The sequence below is a fragment of the Planococcus citri genome, chromosome 5 (assembly GCF_950023065.1).
Source record: "Planococcus citri chromosome 5, ihPlaCitr1.1, whole genome shotgun sequence".
NCBI classification, from domain to species: Eukaryota; Metazoa; Arthropoda; class Insecta; order Hemiptera; family Pseudococcidae; genus Planococcus; species Planococcus citri.
Genome location: NC_088681.1, coordinates 2,854,109 through 2,870,282, shown reverse-complemented (window position 1 = coordinate 2,870,282; position 16,174 = coordinate 2,854,109). Strand labels below are relative to the sequence as shown.

At 37.0% G+C, this 16,174-nt stretch overlaps 1 protein-coding gene across 5 annotated transcripts; it reads right to left on the bottom strand.

The window, feature by feature from the left end:
* Nucleotides 1-11: 11 nt before the first annotated feature.
* Zn72D (Zinc-finger protein 72D) lies at nucleotides 12-16,119 on the bottom strand. 5 transcript variants are annotated; one of them, XM_065366966.1, is made up of 21 exons: nucleotides 15,960-16,119; nucleotides 15,499-15,644; nucleotides 15,042-15,263; nucleotides 14,746-14,969; nucleotides 14,377-14,674; nucleotides 14,061-14,296; nucleotides 13,624-13,809; nucleotides 12,490-12,691; nucleotides 11,861-12,016; nucleotides 11,555-11,777; nucleotides 10,655-10,841; nucleotides 10,368-10,575; nucleotides 10,179-10,278; nucleotides 9,913-10,090; nucleotides 9,569-9,827; nucleotides 6,951-7,057; nucleotides 5,770-5,865; nucleotides 5,661-5,696; nucleotides 5,350-5,559; nucleotides 1,093-1,231; nucleotides 12-1,002 (listed from the first exon to the last, which is right to left on the bottom strand). In XM_065366966.1, the coding sequence occupies exons 1-21, from the start codon at nucleotides 16,001-16,003 to the stop codon at nucleotides 875-877; spliced, it is 3,585 nt and encodes a 1,194-aa protein (XP_065223038.1). In that variant the 5' UTR covers nucleotides 16,004-16,119; the 3' UTR covers nucleotides 12-874. The 5 variants fall into 5 exon arrangements, 3 of the variants coding, with proteins under 3 accessions (XP_065223038.1, XP_065223039.1, XP_065223040.1); XM_065366967.1 differs by lacking the exon at nucleotides 5,661-5,696; XM_065366968.1 differs by lacking the exon at nucleotides 15,042-15,263.
* Nucleotides 16,120-16,174: the final 55 nt, after the last annotated feature.

Below are 16,174 nucleotides of genomic sequence, written 5' to 3'. Positions count from 1 at the left end.
ACAACAACGAATTCGATATTTTCAACTAGATATATATTTGAAATATATTAATGAAATAAAAGAGACAGTATCAAACATTACTTTCCTTGCCAACTCTACGATTGTATATCGATAAAACAGATTGAGAAAAAAAATCCATAATAACATCGTCGATATTCAAAGACGACGAGGAGCGATTAAAACTCCAACTTAGGGATAAATATTCGTTCAAAGTAATTAATAAAAATAGAAAAAAAATTACTTCTTAAATCTAACAATTGAAAAAAAAAAGAATACAGATAAAAGATGTAGGATTACTTCGAAATCTTCGCGATAATAATATTCACTATCGTATTTCCATAAAGATAGAGATAGAGAATCAATACGTCGTACGAGTTTCCAAAACAGAAACATTACCATTGTTCGAGTCATTCGAACGAACCCTTATTAAAAAATTCACATTGGGACAGGTTTTCTCTTATAGGGGAGAAAAAATGTCGCAATACGTCAATAAGTGCAAAAGAAAAATAATGAAAACACATGTAGTAGTTACTATCAAAAAGAAGGAAAGAGAAAAAAAATCAAAATCGAAAAACAAAATTGTATCTAGAACCTTAGCACTAGATACGGGGCGAACTTCGCGAATGAAAAAAAAAAACAACAATTCTTACTACTTCGTATTCGTAAATGTATAATATCGATACTCTGAATATTTCATTAATACATTATTATAATGCTAAAAAATATAAAAAAGCGAGAAAAAAAAACATGAGAAAAAAATAGACAACAAAAAATACGTCTAAATTAAAACTATATATAAGGCGATCGTATCGTCGTCTTCGTCATCTTCACTCTACGCGGGTCAATAGGACGCTGGCTTCGATTCGACACGTTATCATTTCGTAGTCGCTGGTTTATCGGTTTCCATTTTTTCTACTTCGCTGGTCGATGATGCAGGCGTCTCGGCTGCCCCGGTAGATGGCTCGTCTTCGGCATCTTTCTTATCTTTTTTACCCTCTACACCTGTTCAACAATCGATGTAAATTCCAAGACGCGTAAATAGCCAGGTCTTTGGGATATTGCAATAATAATGACAAGATGCTTATCGCTTACCTTCGTTTCTACCACCGGCTGAATTCTCTCGACGACGTTTACGATTTGTTTGCTTTTTGTGAAATTTTGGCATAGGTGGCAACGGTTCCATTCCCAAAACTTTGTGAATCTGACGGAACGCGATCAATCTCAACGCATGCTGCATTTTGAAGAAGAAAAAAAACACGTTAGAAACAAATGACAGAATATTTTGAAAAAGTTACAGCAGCATTTCTCCACATAATTCGTTGATTTGAAACGTTCGTATTATTGCGAATACTCAGAATAAAAAATCAGGGAACAAGTTATTCTAATCACTATCGATTATGATCAGTGTGAGCTGAGAGAATCATCATAGTACTCGATTATCTGAAGCGTTTACAACTTCAATTTTATGTGTACGAAGGCGACTAATACTCAGAATAAAAATCAGGGAACAAGTTATTCTAATCACAATCGATTAAGATCAGTGTGAGCTGAGATAATCATCATGGTATTAAATGTCGCCAAGTTCACCGTAATTTGAAAATGGAAGACACGACTTTCATAGTTCACAGTACAAGTGGCAAAGAGTGCTCAAGAAATCGAATTTGGCTGGAATTTTCACATTCAGCCATGAATTTTTTGCAAAATTTCAAGCGACTAATACTCAGAATAAAAATCAGGGAACAAGTTATTCTAATCACTATCGATTACGATCAGTGTGAGCTGAGAGAATCATCATGGTATTAAATGTCGCTATTTTTCAAAAATTCCAAAAAAATCACCATTCAATTTATGGGCTGAAAATTTCTTGAAAATGTTCAAGAAATTTTGTCGAAATATTTGGATGGTTCGCGAAATTCTAATTCACTTTTTTTAGTCGGGGAGCCCACTCAAGGATAAATTGCACCCCCCCCCCTCGTCAATCCTCCGGGACAACTTTTTTCTTAAAGGGGGAGTACTAAAGAACATTTTTAGCCTTTGTACTCAAAAAAAAGGTGGCCCTACTTACAAAATGGCTGATTTTGCTTTCCAACATAGGACTTGCACAACATTTTTCAAAAGTACGAGGGGCATTTCATAAGTAAGGTCACACCTGCTCGTTCTCCGGAACTGGTAACACTGGTGAGCTGAAACTTGGAGGGAATGTTTGGGAGGTTTCGATGAACACACAGTCAAATTTTGAATGCATTTGGTGGAGTAGTTCGCGAGCTAACATGGTTTTAACGTGAAAGTGAGTAGTGACGTGCCGTCCGATTTTTGAAGTTTGTGATGTAAGCGAATTTTTATGAAAAGAAAAGGTTTTCCGGGCCAAAATTGATCCCAGACTATGTAAAGTGTATAGTACCTAAAGACAATGTGATGTCAAAATAGCATCATCTCATGGTAAATATCTGAAAAAGTGCATCGACGATCACGATATTCATCCAAGAGAGGCGCACACGCGCAATTGTTTCGTTTTTGAAAGATTCAGGATCAGGAGGCCGCTCAGATCGCTCCTCGTCGTAAGTGTTCGTCAGACTCTCTTCAAAACGTGTTATCCACTTATGGTTGACATCGAATTGTCTTTACCATACACTTTACATAGTCTGGGATCAATTTTGGTCCGGGAAACCTTTTCTTTCCATAAAAATTCACATACATCACAAACTTCAAAAATCGGACGGCACGTCACTACTCACTTTCACGTTAAAACCATGTTAGCTCGCGAACTACTCCACCAAATGCATTCAAAATTTGACTGTGTGTTCATCGAAACCCCTCAATCATTCCCTCAAAGTTTCAGCTCGCTAGTGTTACTAAGGAACTAAATACCAGGTATGGAAATACGCCATTTTCGGTTATAGATTTCGTAGTTTTGACAGTGATGTGATTTTTTAATTTCAGTCATATAATGAAATGGAATCAAAAAAATGGTGGGAAAATGTCTATTTTGCATATTAAAATGAATATGAGGTGAAAAAGTAACGTAAATTGGCGGTATTATTAATAAATTGGGAACTTGAAAATTTTTTTCTATAACCAAAGATGGCGTATTTCCATACCTGGTATTTAGTTCCTTAGTGTTACCAGTTCCGGAGAACGAACAGGTGTGACCTTACTTATGAAATGCCCCTCGTACAAAGGTAGATCGGAAGATCAAGCAAAAATTTATCACCTGTCAAAATTTCAAGTGCTAAAGTGCGTTTTTCGATTTTTGGTGAATTTTTGAAAATCAAATTTAGGCCAAAAATGAAGGAAAAAATCAAAATTTTACCAAATTGACCAAAAAAGCTGAAATTTGGGATACACCCTATTTTTGACATGCCAAATCGATTGGGAACTGTTTCAACCAGTTTTGAGTACTTCTGGAGCCTCCAGCAAATTTTTGAAACTCGAAATTCCCACAAAATTTCACCAAAATGGAGTTGGAAAGCTGAAATTTATTCTGCAAACTAATTTCAATACGCTACGAAGTCAACTGCAGGGGGATTTCAAGTCGTTTTGGAGCCTTCAAGCGATTTTTTGAAAATTCCTGGAGCCTCCAGTAGATTTTTTAAACTTTATAAATTTCCTAAATATTTCATCAAACGGAGATGGAAAGACAAAATTCATACTGCAAACTAATTTTAATACGCTACGAAGTCGTCTGCTGGTGGATTTCAAATCGATTTGGAGCCTCCAGCCACATTTTTGAAAGGTCGAATGGGTTTTTTTTGGAAATTAAAATTTCCAAAAAGCAGCTGGAAGTTTCAAAACCGTTTAAACCCATTTGAAACCACCATGTAGTCGAGTTCACATCGTATTGGAATTAGTTTGCGATTTCAGCTTGTCAACTCCTTTTGGTAAAATGTTTCTGGAATTTCAAGTTTCAAAAATCTACTGGAGGCTCCAGTAATTTTCAAAAAGTCGCTGGAGGCTCTAATATGATTTGAACCCACCTGAAGTCGTCTGCAGAGGGTGTGTAAGATTGGAGTGTTGAGTAAATTTTCGCTTTCCATCTCCATTTTGAAAAAATTTTGTGAAAATTTAAAGTTTCAAAAATCTGATGGAGGCTCCAGGAATTTTCAAAAAGTCACCGGAGGCTCCAAAACGACTTCGTAGCGTATTAAAATTAGTTTGCAGAATGAATTTTGTCTTTCCATCTCCGTTGGATGAAATTTTTAGGAAATTTAAAGTTTAAAAAATCTACTGGAAGCTCTAGGAATTTTCAAAAAGTCGCTTGAGGCTCCAAAACGACTTGAAATCCTCCTGCAGTTGACTTCGTAGCGTATTGAAATTAGTTTGCAGAATAAATTTCAGCTTTCCAACTCCATTTTGGTGAAATTTTGTGGGAATTTCGAGTTTCAAAAATTTGCTGGAGGCTCCAGAACTGCTCAAAACAGTTTGAAACAGTTTCCAATCGATTTGGCATGTCGAAAATAGGGTATATCCCAAATTTCAACTTTCTTGATCAATTTGGTAAAATTTTGATTTTTTCCCTCATTTTTGGCCTAAATTTGATTTTCAAAAATTCACCAAAAATCGAAAAACGCACTTTAGCACTTGAAATTTTGACAGGTGATAAATTTTTGCTTGATCTTTCGATCTACTTTTGTACAGTTTGAAAAATGTTGTGCAAGTCCTGTGTTGGAACGCAAAATCTGCGATTTTGGCTGACCTATCAATCAAAATGGCCGCCATTTTGTAAGTAGGACCACTTTTTTTTAAGTACAAGGGCTAGAAATGTTCCTTAGGACTCTCCCTTTAAGAAAAAAGTTGTCCCGGAGGATCGACGGGGGGGGGGGTGCAATTTATCCTTGCGTGGGCTCCCCGACTAAATGCTCAAAAAAAATTTTGTCGAAATATCAGAATTTTTTTCAAAATTTCAATTCATTTTTTTAGGTTACATCAAACTTTTTCAAAAATACTGGAAATCACGGCCCAATTTTGAGCTAGAATTCTTACAAATTGCTTCAAATACATTTTTATCAACATATATGAGCTTTTCGTAAAATTCTGATTTATTTAGATAGGTCGCATCACATCTTTTCAAAATCTCAAAAATCATGACCCAATTTTGGACTCAAAATGTTTCAAAAATGCCAAAAAAATATTTTCGTCAAAAATTTGAGAATTTTTCGCAAATGAACTCAGAAAATTGCAACCAGATTCGATTCCCGGAGTGACCACTTTCCGCCATCTAAAACTGCAGACTATCGATCGCTGATGTAAATTTAAACACATTCGTCATTTTGTCTAATTTGCGAGCTTCATTCGAAGAAACGGTGCAAAATTTCGCTCGAAAATACGATTACGTATGCATGTAGAACGTACTTGCGCCGAAGCAGTAATCTCTTCTCTCTGTTGATCGGTTAGATAGGCGGCCGCGTCGACTGGATCTTTTTCGCACGGATCTAACAAACCGGGACCGCCGGGTAACAATAAACCTGATGAAATTGCTTGAAACACACGACGTAAACCGTCTCCGGGAGATAATACTGCGGTCGATGAACTTAATACTTTTTCGCATAGTAACTCCAGAGCCTGCGGGCAATCGTAATAAAAACAAAATTAATAGAAAAAAATTCCTAACGTAAGAAAATCGACTGTTTTTCGGATGAATTGCGATTTTGATTTTTTCTCACCAGGGAAGGGGGGGTTCCGGCGCGACATTTATGGTACTCGAGGGAAAATCAAAAAACAAGGAATTACTGGAGAATCTAACATTCGCACTAAAATACGCAAGATACTTACCCACGATTCAAAAGGTGCCCAAGTAGGAACGCGTTTGCACAAATCCCGTAAAATACGTATAACGATCAAACAGCTCTGAACCGTCGCTGCTCTAGCCTGTTGGAAAATTCGTTCAAAAAAACACAAAATTAGTAACACGCAACGGTCGATTTTCCAATATAAAATATACTCAGCTAATTTTAATTACAATTTATTTAAATCTAGAGTCCTGCGATTGAATTTTTCTTTTTTTTTTTAGACAACCAATAAGGTCTAAAAAAGACTTAAAATTTAGGGAGAGAAAAAATTATACATAACGAAGTCAGGTTTACATTGCATTCATTTTTTTTTTTTCATTCTTTTGCTCTTTTTGTGTTTCTTTTTTCTTTTTTACTTTTCTAACCCAACTTGATTTTTTCCCAAGCGTTTCGTGTTCACCTCCAAACCCCCATTATACCCCACGTGATGGAGAAAAAAAAATCATAACAAAAATGTAACACGTTCACCAACCATAGCATCATAAAAATGCTCGTCCCACTCAACTTTCCAGCCTTGGATAACAACTATGTACTTAACTAAAAGCTAGTCGACTAACTCGATACAAGAATTTTATTACAACGAAGTAAACCGAAACTAGGTAAGTACATAGATTTCAGTTTACTTCATTTCACACAATTATTTTATTAGTTCTAAGGCACGATACGTCGAATGATTTCCAACCGGCGATTAAGATATCAATTGAAAATAATTTTTGAGCGAACAGAGACAACCAAGGCAGAGGGGGTAGGGGAGATGGGCAGCGTGATGCGGCCAGATTCAATTTTAGACCTTTTTTTAGGGATATATTTTACTAAATAATTCAAAAATCAAATAATCACGATTTCATTTTCACATCGTCTACTTTTCCTTTCACTTTTGAACATTTTCAACTCGAAAAACTTGGCCCCCAAAACTAACTAATCAAATTTCCACCCTCGCGAGGATCAGGGTCGAGATCAAGATCACCAATCGCCTCGAATATCCTAATACGAATTTCCGAATTCGACATACCTGAATTTAAAATACAACTACGTAAATAAAATTATAGAATAAAATAAATTTAAGATCGAGAATTAAAAAAAAATATGAAAATAAATTATCACAACTAAATTACAAAGCTGGAAAGTATAGTTTATAAAACGAAAACGGAAATAAATGCAAACCTGAAACCATTTAGCATGCCTAAGGGCAGCCAAAGCTTCCAAACATTTCGTCTTGCTGAGTACATCAGGAGGATCAGGACTAATCTCCTTTGAGACTTTACTTCCATCTATAACCAGGCGAGATGAAACAAAATATTATTTGTGTCACCTCAACGAAGGGTGTTTGATCATATTTTTATGCAGAGATTACGAGTATTATTGTTGTAATTATGCACGTGGGTCATTCCATATTGTCAATTCGACCAGCAGCGTTTCGAAATCATGTCTGACGAATTTGCTCGTTTTTTTTTGTTTTTTTTTTTTTTCAACATCTATCCATTCAACAACCTAAGAAACACCTTCAGTTGGTCGCTGGCACCGTCAGTGGGAGGGGAGGGGAGGGGGAGGAGGATGGAGAACCTCAGTTTCTACATATATTATGCAACCAAGTTCAAAACTGATTTTACCGTTTGAAAGCACGTCGCAAGTTTGAATAGAATTTTTTACATTAGTCTCAAGTCATTTCAACTGAAATCAGCTCAATTTTGGGTTAGATACTCCGATTTCTGAGAAAAAGACCTCTTGGGGCCTTGAAAGTGGTTTCAAAAATATTCGCTAAAAATTTCAAAAGTTCGAAGGTGAGTTTTTTTTTCAGAAATCTCAATTTTTAACAGCTTTTCTTCGAATTTACAAGCTAGGTAGTTATAAACGAAAATTTCAATTGCAAAAAAAAATCTGCTCCACGTGCCCCAAGGAAGATTGGAAAGCCAAATGATAGTAATTTTCTATCATTCTGAAATAGTGGTGTTGATATATCGATATCTTAAACGATATATCGATATGAGATCCAATATCGACATATCGATATGAAAAATCAATATCGACGATATATCGTATCGTCAAAAATTGAGGAAAAAATGCACGAAAACAGCCAAAAATATGAGTAAAAATTGAAATTAGAAAGAAATTTTAAAAAATTTTTCATTTTTTTCAAAAAAAAATTTTCTCACTTTTTTAAAAATCTATAAAATAATTTTTTGTCGTACCAAATTTTTTGCAGTTGTTAGTTCGCAATTAAACTAGAATGACTGAGTATACAAATGGGAAAAATAGGTACTTTTAAGGCAATATTGAAGATATCGATATATCGTCGATATATCGATATCTGTTGGAAAAATATCGTGATATATCGATATGAAATTTTTCTAAATATCAACATCACTATTCTGAAATCTCAAAATCGGACTAATTTGACATGGAATGACCTCAAAGTCAAAATTCGAAGTGTTTTTCTCAGTTGTTGGGTGGGCAGTTGTAAAAAAAACTGATCAAAATCGAAAAACATGGCTTCGAAAATTGCATTTTTTTTTTTTGGCCGAGTTGTTATGGAATCACTCATATGTACGATTCTACTGAGCACACCTAACGTTAGATTGCTAATTAGTAGGTCAATCAGATTACAGAAAAACGCATTGGAGACGATTTCAATCAAAGAAATCAATCGTACCAAGCTGATAATTCGTGTAAATCCGATCAAAAATGATGCCAACATAAACGAACTAGACAGACGTTAAAATACAACGTTCGCAGAGAGTAATTCAACATTTTGATAAGAGAAACGTAAAAAAAAATCATACATTAAACACATTTGAGGGGAGAGAGATACAAAGCGAACGATAATTTTCTAGTGATACGATAATCATACGAGCACGAGCAAATGAAACGATAACGAGATATTGTTGAAAAAAAAAAAAAAAAAACTAAAATGTGACGATAAAGGTTTGATATCCTAAATTCAAGTATTTCTTGCTTTAATTCCCCATTCAGTTGGGTGACCAGATGGACCATAAATCGACGAATGATCAAAAACCCTTCAACCGTTATCCAACTGAAATGCCTTTGGGTTTCATGCCTTATGTAAAAATTAACCAAACGTAATAAAATAAATTACACCATAATTTGAACGGTGGTAACCGAAATTTGTACGCATCTTAACTTTCAATAAGAAAAAGTAAAGCATCAGCTCGTGAATCACAACGACTGAAATTTTTTCTCCAAATATAATGAGATGAAAAATACGAGAAAATCGAAACGAAAAAAAATTTCTACATTGAAACTTTTATCATCTTTTCATTATTTCTGATTCAAAATTTACAAAGCAATCTTTCAAAGCAGTCCAAATCGTAACAAAAAAAAAAAACAGGAATAGATACGTTTCAAAGTGACCAGTAACCACCGTTATTGTCGCAACTATTTTAAAAACACATCCCTTCCAGCAACCAGTACCTCGGTAATCATTTCGAAAATCAGATTACCGAAGTAAACCAGAATTTTGAAAAAAAATTGTTTCAAAAAATACAACTAAATCGATACGTTAACGATACACACACACAGCATCATCCGGTACCATTCACAGATATATTCTGTGTGTGTATTACCTTCTTTCATACGATCTGAAAAAAATAAGAACACATCGGCATTAAAAAGAAACTTCCGGTCTACATTTCCTTTTTCGATGGAATTTTTTCAACAACTGCGACCGATTTGATTCGATGAAATTAGGTACACACGTCTTAAATTCAACGCGATTTACAAAAATTATTCGTTAACAGTTTTAGATCATCACAATTGTTACTCACCACCTATAACAGCTGTCGACGCGGTCTCCGTCGTTGCAGCTGCGGCATTGGCCGCGTTCGTTGATTCGGTATTGTCGTTTGAAATTTCATCTTTGACGACTGTATTGACGGCCAATATCTCTTCGCGGATAACCGGCGATGCCAAAGTAACTCGAACCGTCAACTTTTTATCGTTTTCTTCCTTCGGGCAAGTGGAAACTACAATAGCGGCGTGGACTGGGCTCGAAGTAACTGTGTACTCCGTATCTTTGGCAACTTCCTGCGAAATGGCGGCCAAAAATATTAAAACGAATAAAATTTATCGCCGCGTCTCGTATTTGGGGAAATTTTCATCTCTAGTTCACCTTCAATTGCTCGGGTAGAAGGGAAACGACCTTGGTAAGTAATGACATTGTCGGTTTTCCGCTGCATAGCATGACCAAATCAACGATATCGTCACCAGTCAAGATTAACCCTTTGGCAAGGTTACCAATCCGTAGCACTCCGGTCAATTCGCGTAACGCTGCTCGACCGTCTTCTCGACTGCAAACAGAAGAGAGAGAGAAAAATTAAAATCCAAACCGTCGAAAATCATCGCATCAAAAATTCAATAATCATCAGGAGCACGTACCTAGATTCATCTTGAGATCCTTCATCTTCGACTCCATCTACATGTTCGTTTTCGATGTCGTTATTAGCGATTCCGTTCTTATTGTCGCTTATATCGGTATCTATAGCAATAACACGAAATAAACCAAGTGGTAAAATTTTGATAATCACACGACCGACGGATAGCAAACAAATGGCGAGTATTATTCACCTTCTTTCTTGACTTTACTTTCGGCCTCGGTTAACATATGGTCTGATACGAGTTTCAAAGCTCTTTCGACGTGTCCGACGACTTTCTGCATAAATTTCAATTCAACTTCGGTCGGATAGATAGCTTTATGACGTGCCAGTATGTGTCGATCTTCGAACGTTTCCAACTTACGCGACAGCGACGACAACGGAGGCGCACCTAATAAGAACTGCGCAAAAGACCAAAAAATTGGACGAATTGGAAGACTAAAAAAGCTGGCGAAAATTACGTAAAAATCATATATTCACCATTGGTGGTTGAGGTGGCTGAGCCGGAGCAGGTAATCTGGCAACACCGGGCCCTAATAACAAAGGATTTCGCGCGTTTCTCATTAGCGGGTGGCGTATATCACGGGGCATCAAGCCAGGTACACCGACAGCCGACGGACCGGATTTGCGACACCAATCCAAGTAATCCTTCAATTCGTCATCGTATCTGAAACATCGATATAACCGAATTGAATTTTATTCGTTTAAACTTTAAATAAATTGATAATTTAGGTATATAATGTACCAATACGAAGTAAAAAGAATAATCAGATGCCAATATTTTCATACCAAAATGTACATAGTCTCACGAATGAGACTTCTGAAACATTTCGTCAATCTCGTCATCAAGTTTCATCATTTCAAGATACATTATTCTTACATCGTCGAATTTAAAAAAAAAATTGTGTCTCGTTCAGAAGCCAATGTTTTCATGCCAAAACGAATTCAAATTCCTCGAAAGGAATTTTCCAATCGTTTCGTCAACCTCGTCATCAGTTTTCATCATTTCAAGACACGTAATTTCCACACAGTCTTATCTTTAAAAAAACATTCTCGTTCAGAAGCCAATGTTTTCATACCAAAACGAATTCAAATTCCTCGAAAGGAATTTTCCAATCGTTTTGTCAACCTCGTCATCAGTTTTCATCATATTAGAGCGGATGAAGAATCAATGCAAACCCATAATTTACGCGATATACACGAGATGAAATTCGTTTCATTCAGAAGCCAACATTTTCACACTTGAAACGATACTCACACGAGGTGAAGTGATCGCTAAAAATCAATCTCGTCATCAAAATTTCATCATAATGAACGAGCCATTTTTTTTTTATCGACAGTGTTGCACCGATTAGTAGTAGATAGGTCAGGAATACCAACCTGAAATCTTTTCGTTTGCCGTCTTTCTGTTTTTCGGTTTGTTTCTTCCATTTTTCGTTTCTCTTATGCTTGAAATTGTTCGGTTTCATTTCTACTTTCAATTTCGGATCGACTTTCTTCTTGAACTGTAATCTATGTTTGCGTCCTTTCATGTGCATTTCTTTGGCATTGGGGTCGCTGAATTTGCACTCGCAAAGTTTGCAATTAAAGCTGATTAATTTGCCTGAAATTACGAATTACTCATTAATAACGATATTTTTATTTCCACAATGGAAGAAACGTCGTTTTAATTTCAATCCTATTTACCTGTGGCATCTTTTTCTTCTTCAATATACTCGGAACCAACAGCCGGACGGTCGTCTATCAATACGTCATTTTCTTTCTTATCTTCGTCGGTCGAAATATCCTCGATCTTTTCCTCAACTTTAGGAGGAACAGCGGTAGCAGGAGGTGTCGCACCAGCTAGAAAATGAAATAATAATGAAAATAAATCAAATTGTTTAAAAAAAAAACAAATTTGTACGACAAATAACTAGAGTGGCTCTTATTTTGAATTTTTTTAGATCATTTGAACAAATTTTACCACAACTTTAATACATTATTTTACTCCCATTTTTTCTGAGGAGGAGGAGGGGGCGGGAGGGGTCAGAAGAATTTTGAAACACTCATCCCCCTCTTTTTCAACTCTGGAAGCTACATACCAAGGAGGAATTGAATTAGATATTTTCCAGGACAGAGAGGGGGGGAGAGGCTGCCGTCAAGATCTAATCCAGAGTTAGAGATCTGAGGCTGAAATTTTCAGCGACTTTTTTCGAATGAAAACCAACAATTTTGAGAAAGGGGGAAGAGAGAAGAGAGCAAAAAACGTGAAAAAAATTTCCGCGAGTATGCACAAGAAGAACGAACCTAATAAGAACACGGTAAACGTCACTTACCAGCAACAAAATTGATACGAGGTGTGGTAGAACTACGCACAGATATGGAGTTAGCTGCGGCCGGCGTGACAGGCGTAACTGTACCTCCAGGAACCGTTCGGACTTTCGCTTCTTCTTGCGCATTCAAGGCAGCGATGGCAGCAGCTGCTTTAGGATCAGGAGGTGGTATGGGTTTACCGAGCCTTGTATGCAATTTAACGACCTGAAAGTCATTTAAAAAAATACGTTACTCATCATTCACATAAAACAAAAACGAAAAAAAAAAAAAAAAAAAGATTTTACAAAAAACCATCATGGTAACATCTTTCAAGAAAGCAATCAGATAAAAATAAGTCAGGGAACAAGCTGTTATCATCACGTAGTAATACAGCGAGCTGAGGTTATCGGGTCATCATTTTCACTCTTCTTATTTTATGTTACACATGACATGGGCCAACATCTGGACCACAAATTTGTCACGAAAATACTCATCTTGACAGGAAGTTATCAGACAAAAACAAATCAGGGAACAAGCTGTTATCATCATAGATTTATACAGCGAGCTGAGATTATCGGGTCATCATTTCTACTTCACACTGGTGACATATGAGACATCAAACCGACCAAAAACTTCTCACGACTTCACGAGAATGCTCATTTTACAAAGAAGTAGTCAGATAAAAATAAATCAGGGAACAAGCTGTTATCATCATGGATTTTTACAGCGAGCTGAGATTATCGGGTCATCATTTCTACTTCATACACGTGACATGAGCTATTATTGAGTCGAGCAGAAACTACTCGTGATAATACACATCTCCGAAGAAAGTAATCAGATAAGAATATATCAGGGAACAAGCTGTTATCATCATAGATTTTTACAGCGAGCTGAGATTATCGGGTCATCATTTTATGTACATCTTCGACCAAAAAATATTCAAAAATTCGAAATAAGAGAATATAGATTTAAAAAAAAATCATCACGACATCTCCGAAGGAACTGATCAGATAAAAAAAATCAGGGAACAAGCTGTTATCATCACAGTATTATACAGCGAGCTGAGGTTATCGGGTCATCATTTCAACTCCTTCGATGTCGCGTTCTATAATCAAATACGATCAAACGGTTGACTGCAAAAAAAAAATGAAATTCACCTTCGTATGTTTGGCTCCGCGTAAATGAGCCGCGTACGCATCAGCGGCTGTACATTCGATATCACATAATTCGCACACGAAAACTGGTAAACTTCCTCCAGTCGTGCCTTTTCCTTTGGTTTGTTCTGGTTTTGATTTCGCAACCTTCTTCTTATGCTTCTGCCCTTGTAAATGATCGTGATACGCCTGCACATATCAGAGAAAATCAAAGATTAAAATAATCTCAAAATTACGTTTTTTCGTTTCTAAACTTGGATATCGGTTTTAAAACTAGAACGTATCGGCTCAATACGAAGCATCGACAGTGGCAAATTGGTAACATTTATCGCACTTTGATAAGCACCATGGTCGTCATGGAAACGTTGAAATTCGCGAGCAATATACAGGACTACACCAAGGTTTACACGAATAATAGCGAACTAGAAGGAAAAACTTACACTAGGTCCCGCACAACTAATTTTACAAGCATCGCAGTAATGTAACTGCTGCGGCTTTGGTGGTCTGTAACCGGGAAATTTACGATTGCTTCCAAGACCAGGTCTCGGTTTGAAGTTATTTCCAGGTTTAGAGATAGCTCTAGGGTTCTGATTCATGTACATGGTAGCAGCAGCATTGAACAAAGCTGCGTCGTAAGGATTCGAATAATTCGGCGCAGTATTTGTAGTTGTACTGGCTACAGAAAGACAAAAAAACACGAATTTAATACTTCTTATTTGATAAAAACACGATAATAAATTTGAAAAATAATCATACTTGGGTTAGTTTTAGGTCTAACTTGAGGATTGCTGTTATACATAGCGCTACCCATCGTTGGATTAGAATAAGGCGAGGCTGGTACAGAATTATAAACAGAAGGTGGAGCGATGGGGTTCTGAGAATGAACATTAATTCCGCCTGTACTTCCAGCTGTATACGCGGCAGATACAGAAGGATTAGCTTGAGCTACCACGCTGCCGGAAATAGCACCAAGATTAGACTGCGGGCCAGGTTTCTGTTGGTAAGGAGGATTGGGTTTTTTAGGTGGCTGACCGATAGTTCCAACAGCTGCAGCCTGTTCAAACAATACATCATCATTACAATATGAGTGGGCAAGGGGAAAGGTAGATCAACGACAATACTCACTTTAGCGGCACTTTGTGCCGGAGCGACGGTACTATAGTAACTAGGAGCCACCGGTGATGGTTGTTGATTGGCGTACTGCGTGGCATACGGAGACGAATTAGTGCTAGATTGGCCTTTGGGCGTGATTGGAGGCACGGTAAGCTGCCTGGTGGTTGGAACGTTTGAATAAGTCGAACTATACGCTGCTTTATTGGCTGCTGCTACGGCCGCAACTGTCGCAGCACCTAAACACGTACGTCAATTAAAACATAAAAAAACACGATTACAATCGCACTGCGGACACATTGAAGGCGTACTTGTTGGTCGAGCATTGTAACCAGCTTGTTGCCAATTTTGAAATTCCGGTGTAGAAGCGACAGTGGCAGCTACTTGACCGGTAGTAGCCGCAACTGCAGCAGCCGCTGGAGCAGCTTGCTGATAATAGGTTTTAGCTGAATCATACGTCACACCAACAGCGGCCGGTGCTGTACGAGCAGAGTACCCATAATCATAAGTCGCCGCGCTAGTTGCACTGGCCGCTAAAAATTATAACAAATCGAGTGATATTCGAAGACGTCAGACAACCACCGACGTATTTAAAACATACGATATAATCGTTACCAATTATATCGTATCGAGTTACCATACGAAATCTCAACACTACGTAAATTTTTTATCGTAATAATTTTCATTCAAAATTGTAAAAAACTGTCAAAAAGCGTTTAAATAATACTTAATTTACTACAAATAATACCGATCTACGAGTAAACTTACCTGCATAAGTGACAGGTGTGGCGGATGTTTGATAAGCCGCATCGTAAGCGGTTCTCTGGTTAGAATAAGACGCCGCCGAAGAAGCACCGGTGGCTGCAGGGACCCCATACGCTTGTTGCGTTTGTTGATATGCAGCATTCGCGGCTCTAAACAAACCAAAAATATCAAATTAATAACTAGCAAAGTAAATAGTGGAATCAATAACCAAGTACAGCGCAGGTGACATAGTCGCCGCCGCATAACTACACCAACAGATCGAATCATCGATCAGAAAACAAATAACTAGCACGAATATCGTGAAACGAATGATAATTCTACTTTATTACGATTATTTCACCACGAATAATGATCAACTGCATGAAAAATATTAGAATAGAAATAGCCGCAAATATGGTAGTCTATCGAGTCGAATATTTCGACGATCCCTACCGTAAACGTATTCGTAATGAAGTAATACTCACGCATATTGAGTTCCACCGTAACCGAAATAGTTATTGGCAGCCATTAACACTAAATTAAATTAAAACTAAATTCTTTAAAACGATAAATATTTTCTGATTTTCATAGAAATTTTTCTAGAACACGCATCGCCCGAATAAAAAAAACACAAAATGGCGACTCATTCACAGATTTCGCCGTCGAATCGCCGGCCGCACAATTTGCAATGTTGCCAAAT

Bases quoted from the DNA above. Each gene is read 5' to 3' on its own strand.
- Zn72D (XM_065366966.1), bottom strand. From the start codon at position 16,003: ATGGCTGCCAATAACTATTTCGGTTACGGTGGAACTCAATATGC. The intron at 14,297-14,376 runs GTATGATTATTT...GTCTTTCTGTAG, and splicing joins TAGACCTAAAACTAACCCAA to CCAGTACAACTACAAATACT. The intron at 10,842-11,554 runs GTTGGTATTCCT...TCGATGTTTCAG, and splicing joins GGCAAACGAAAAGATTTCAG to ATACGATGACGAATTGAAGG.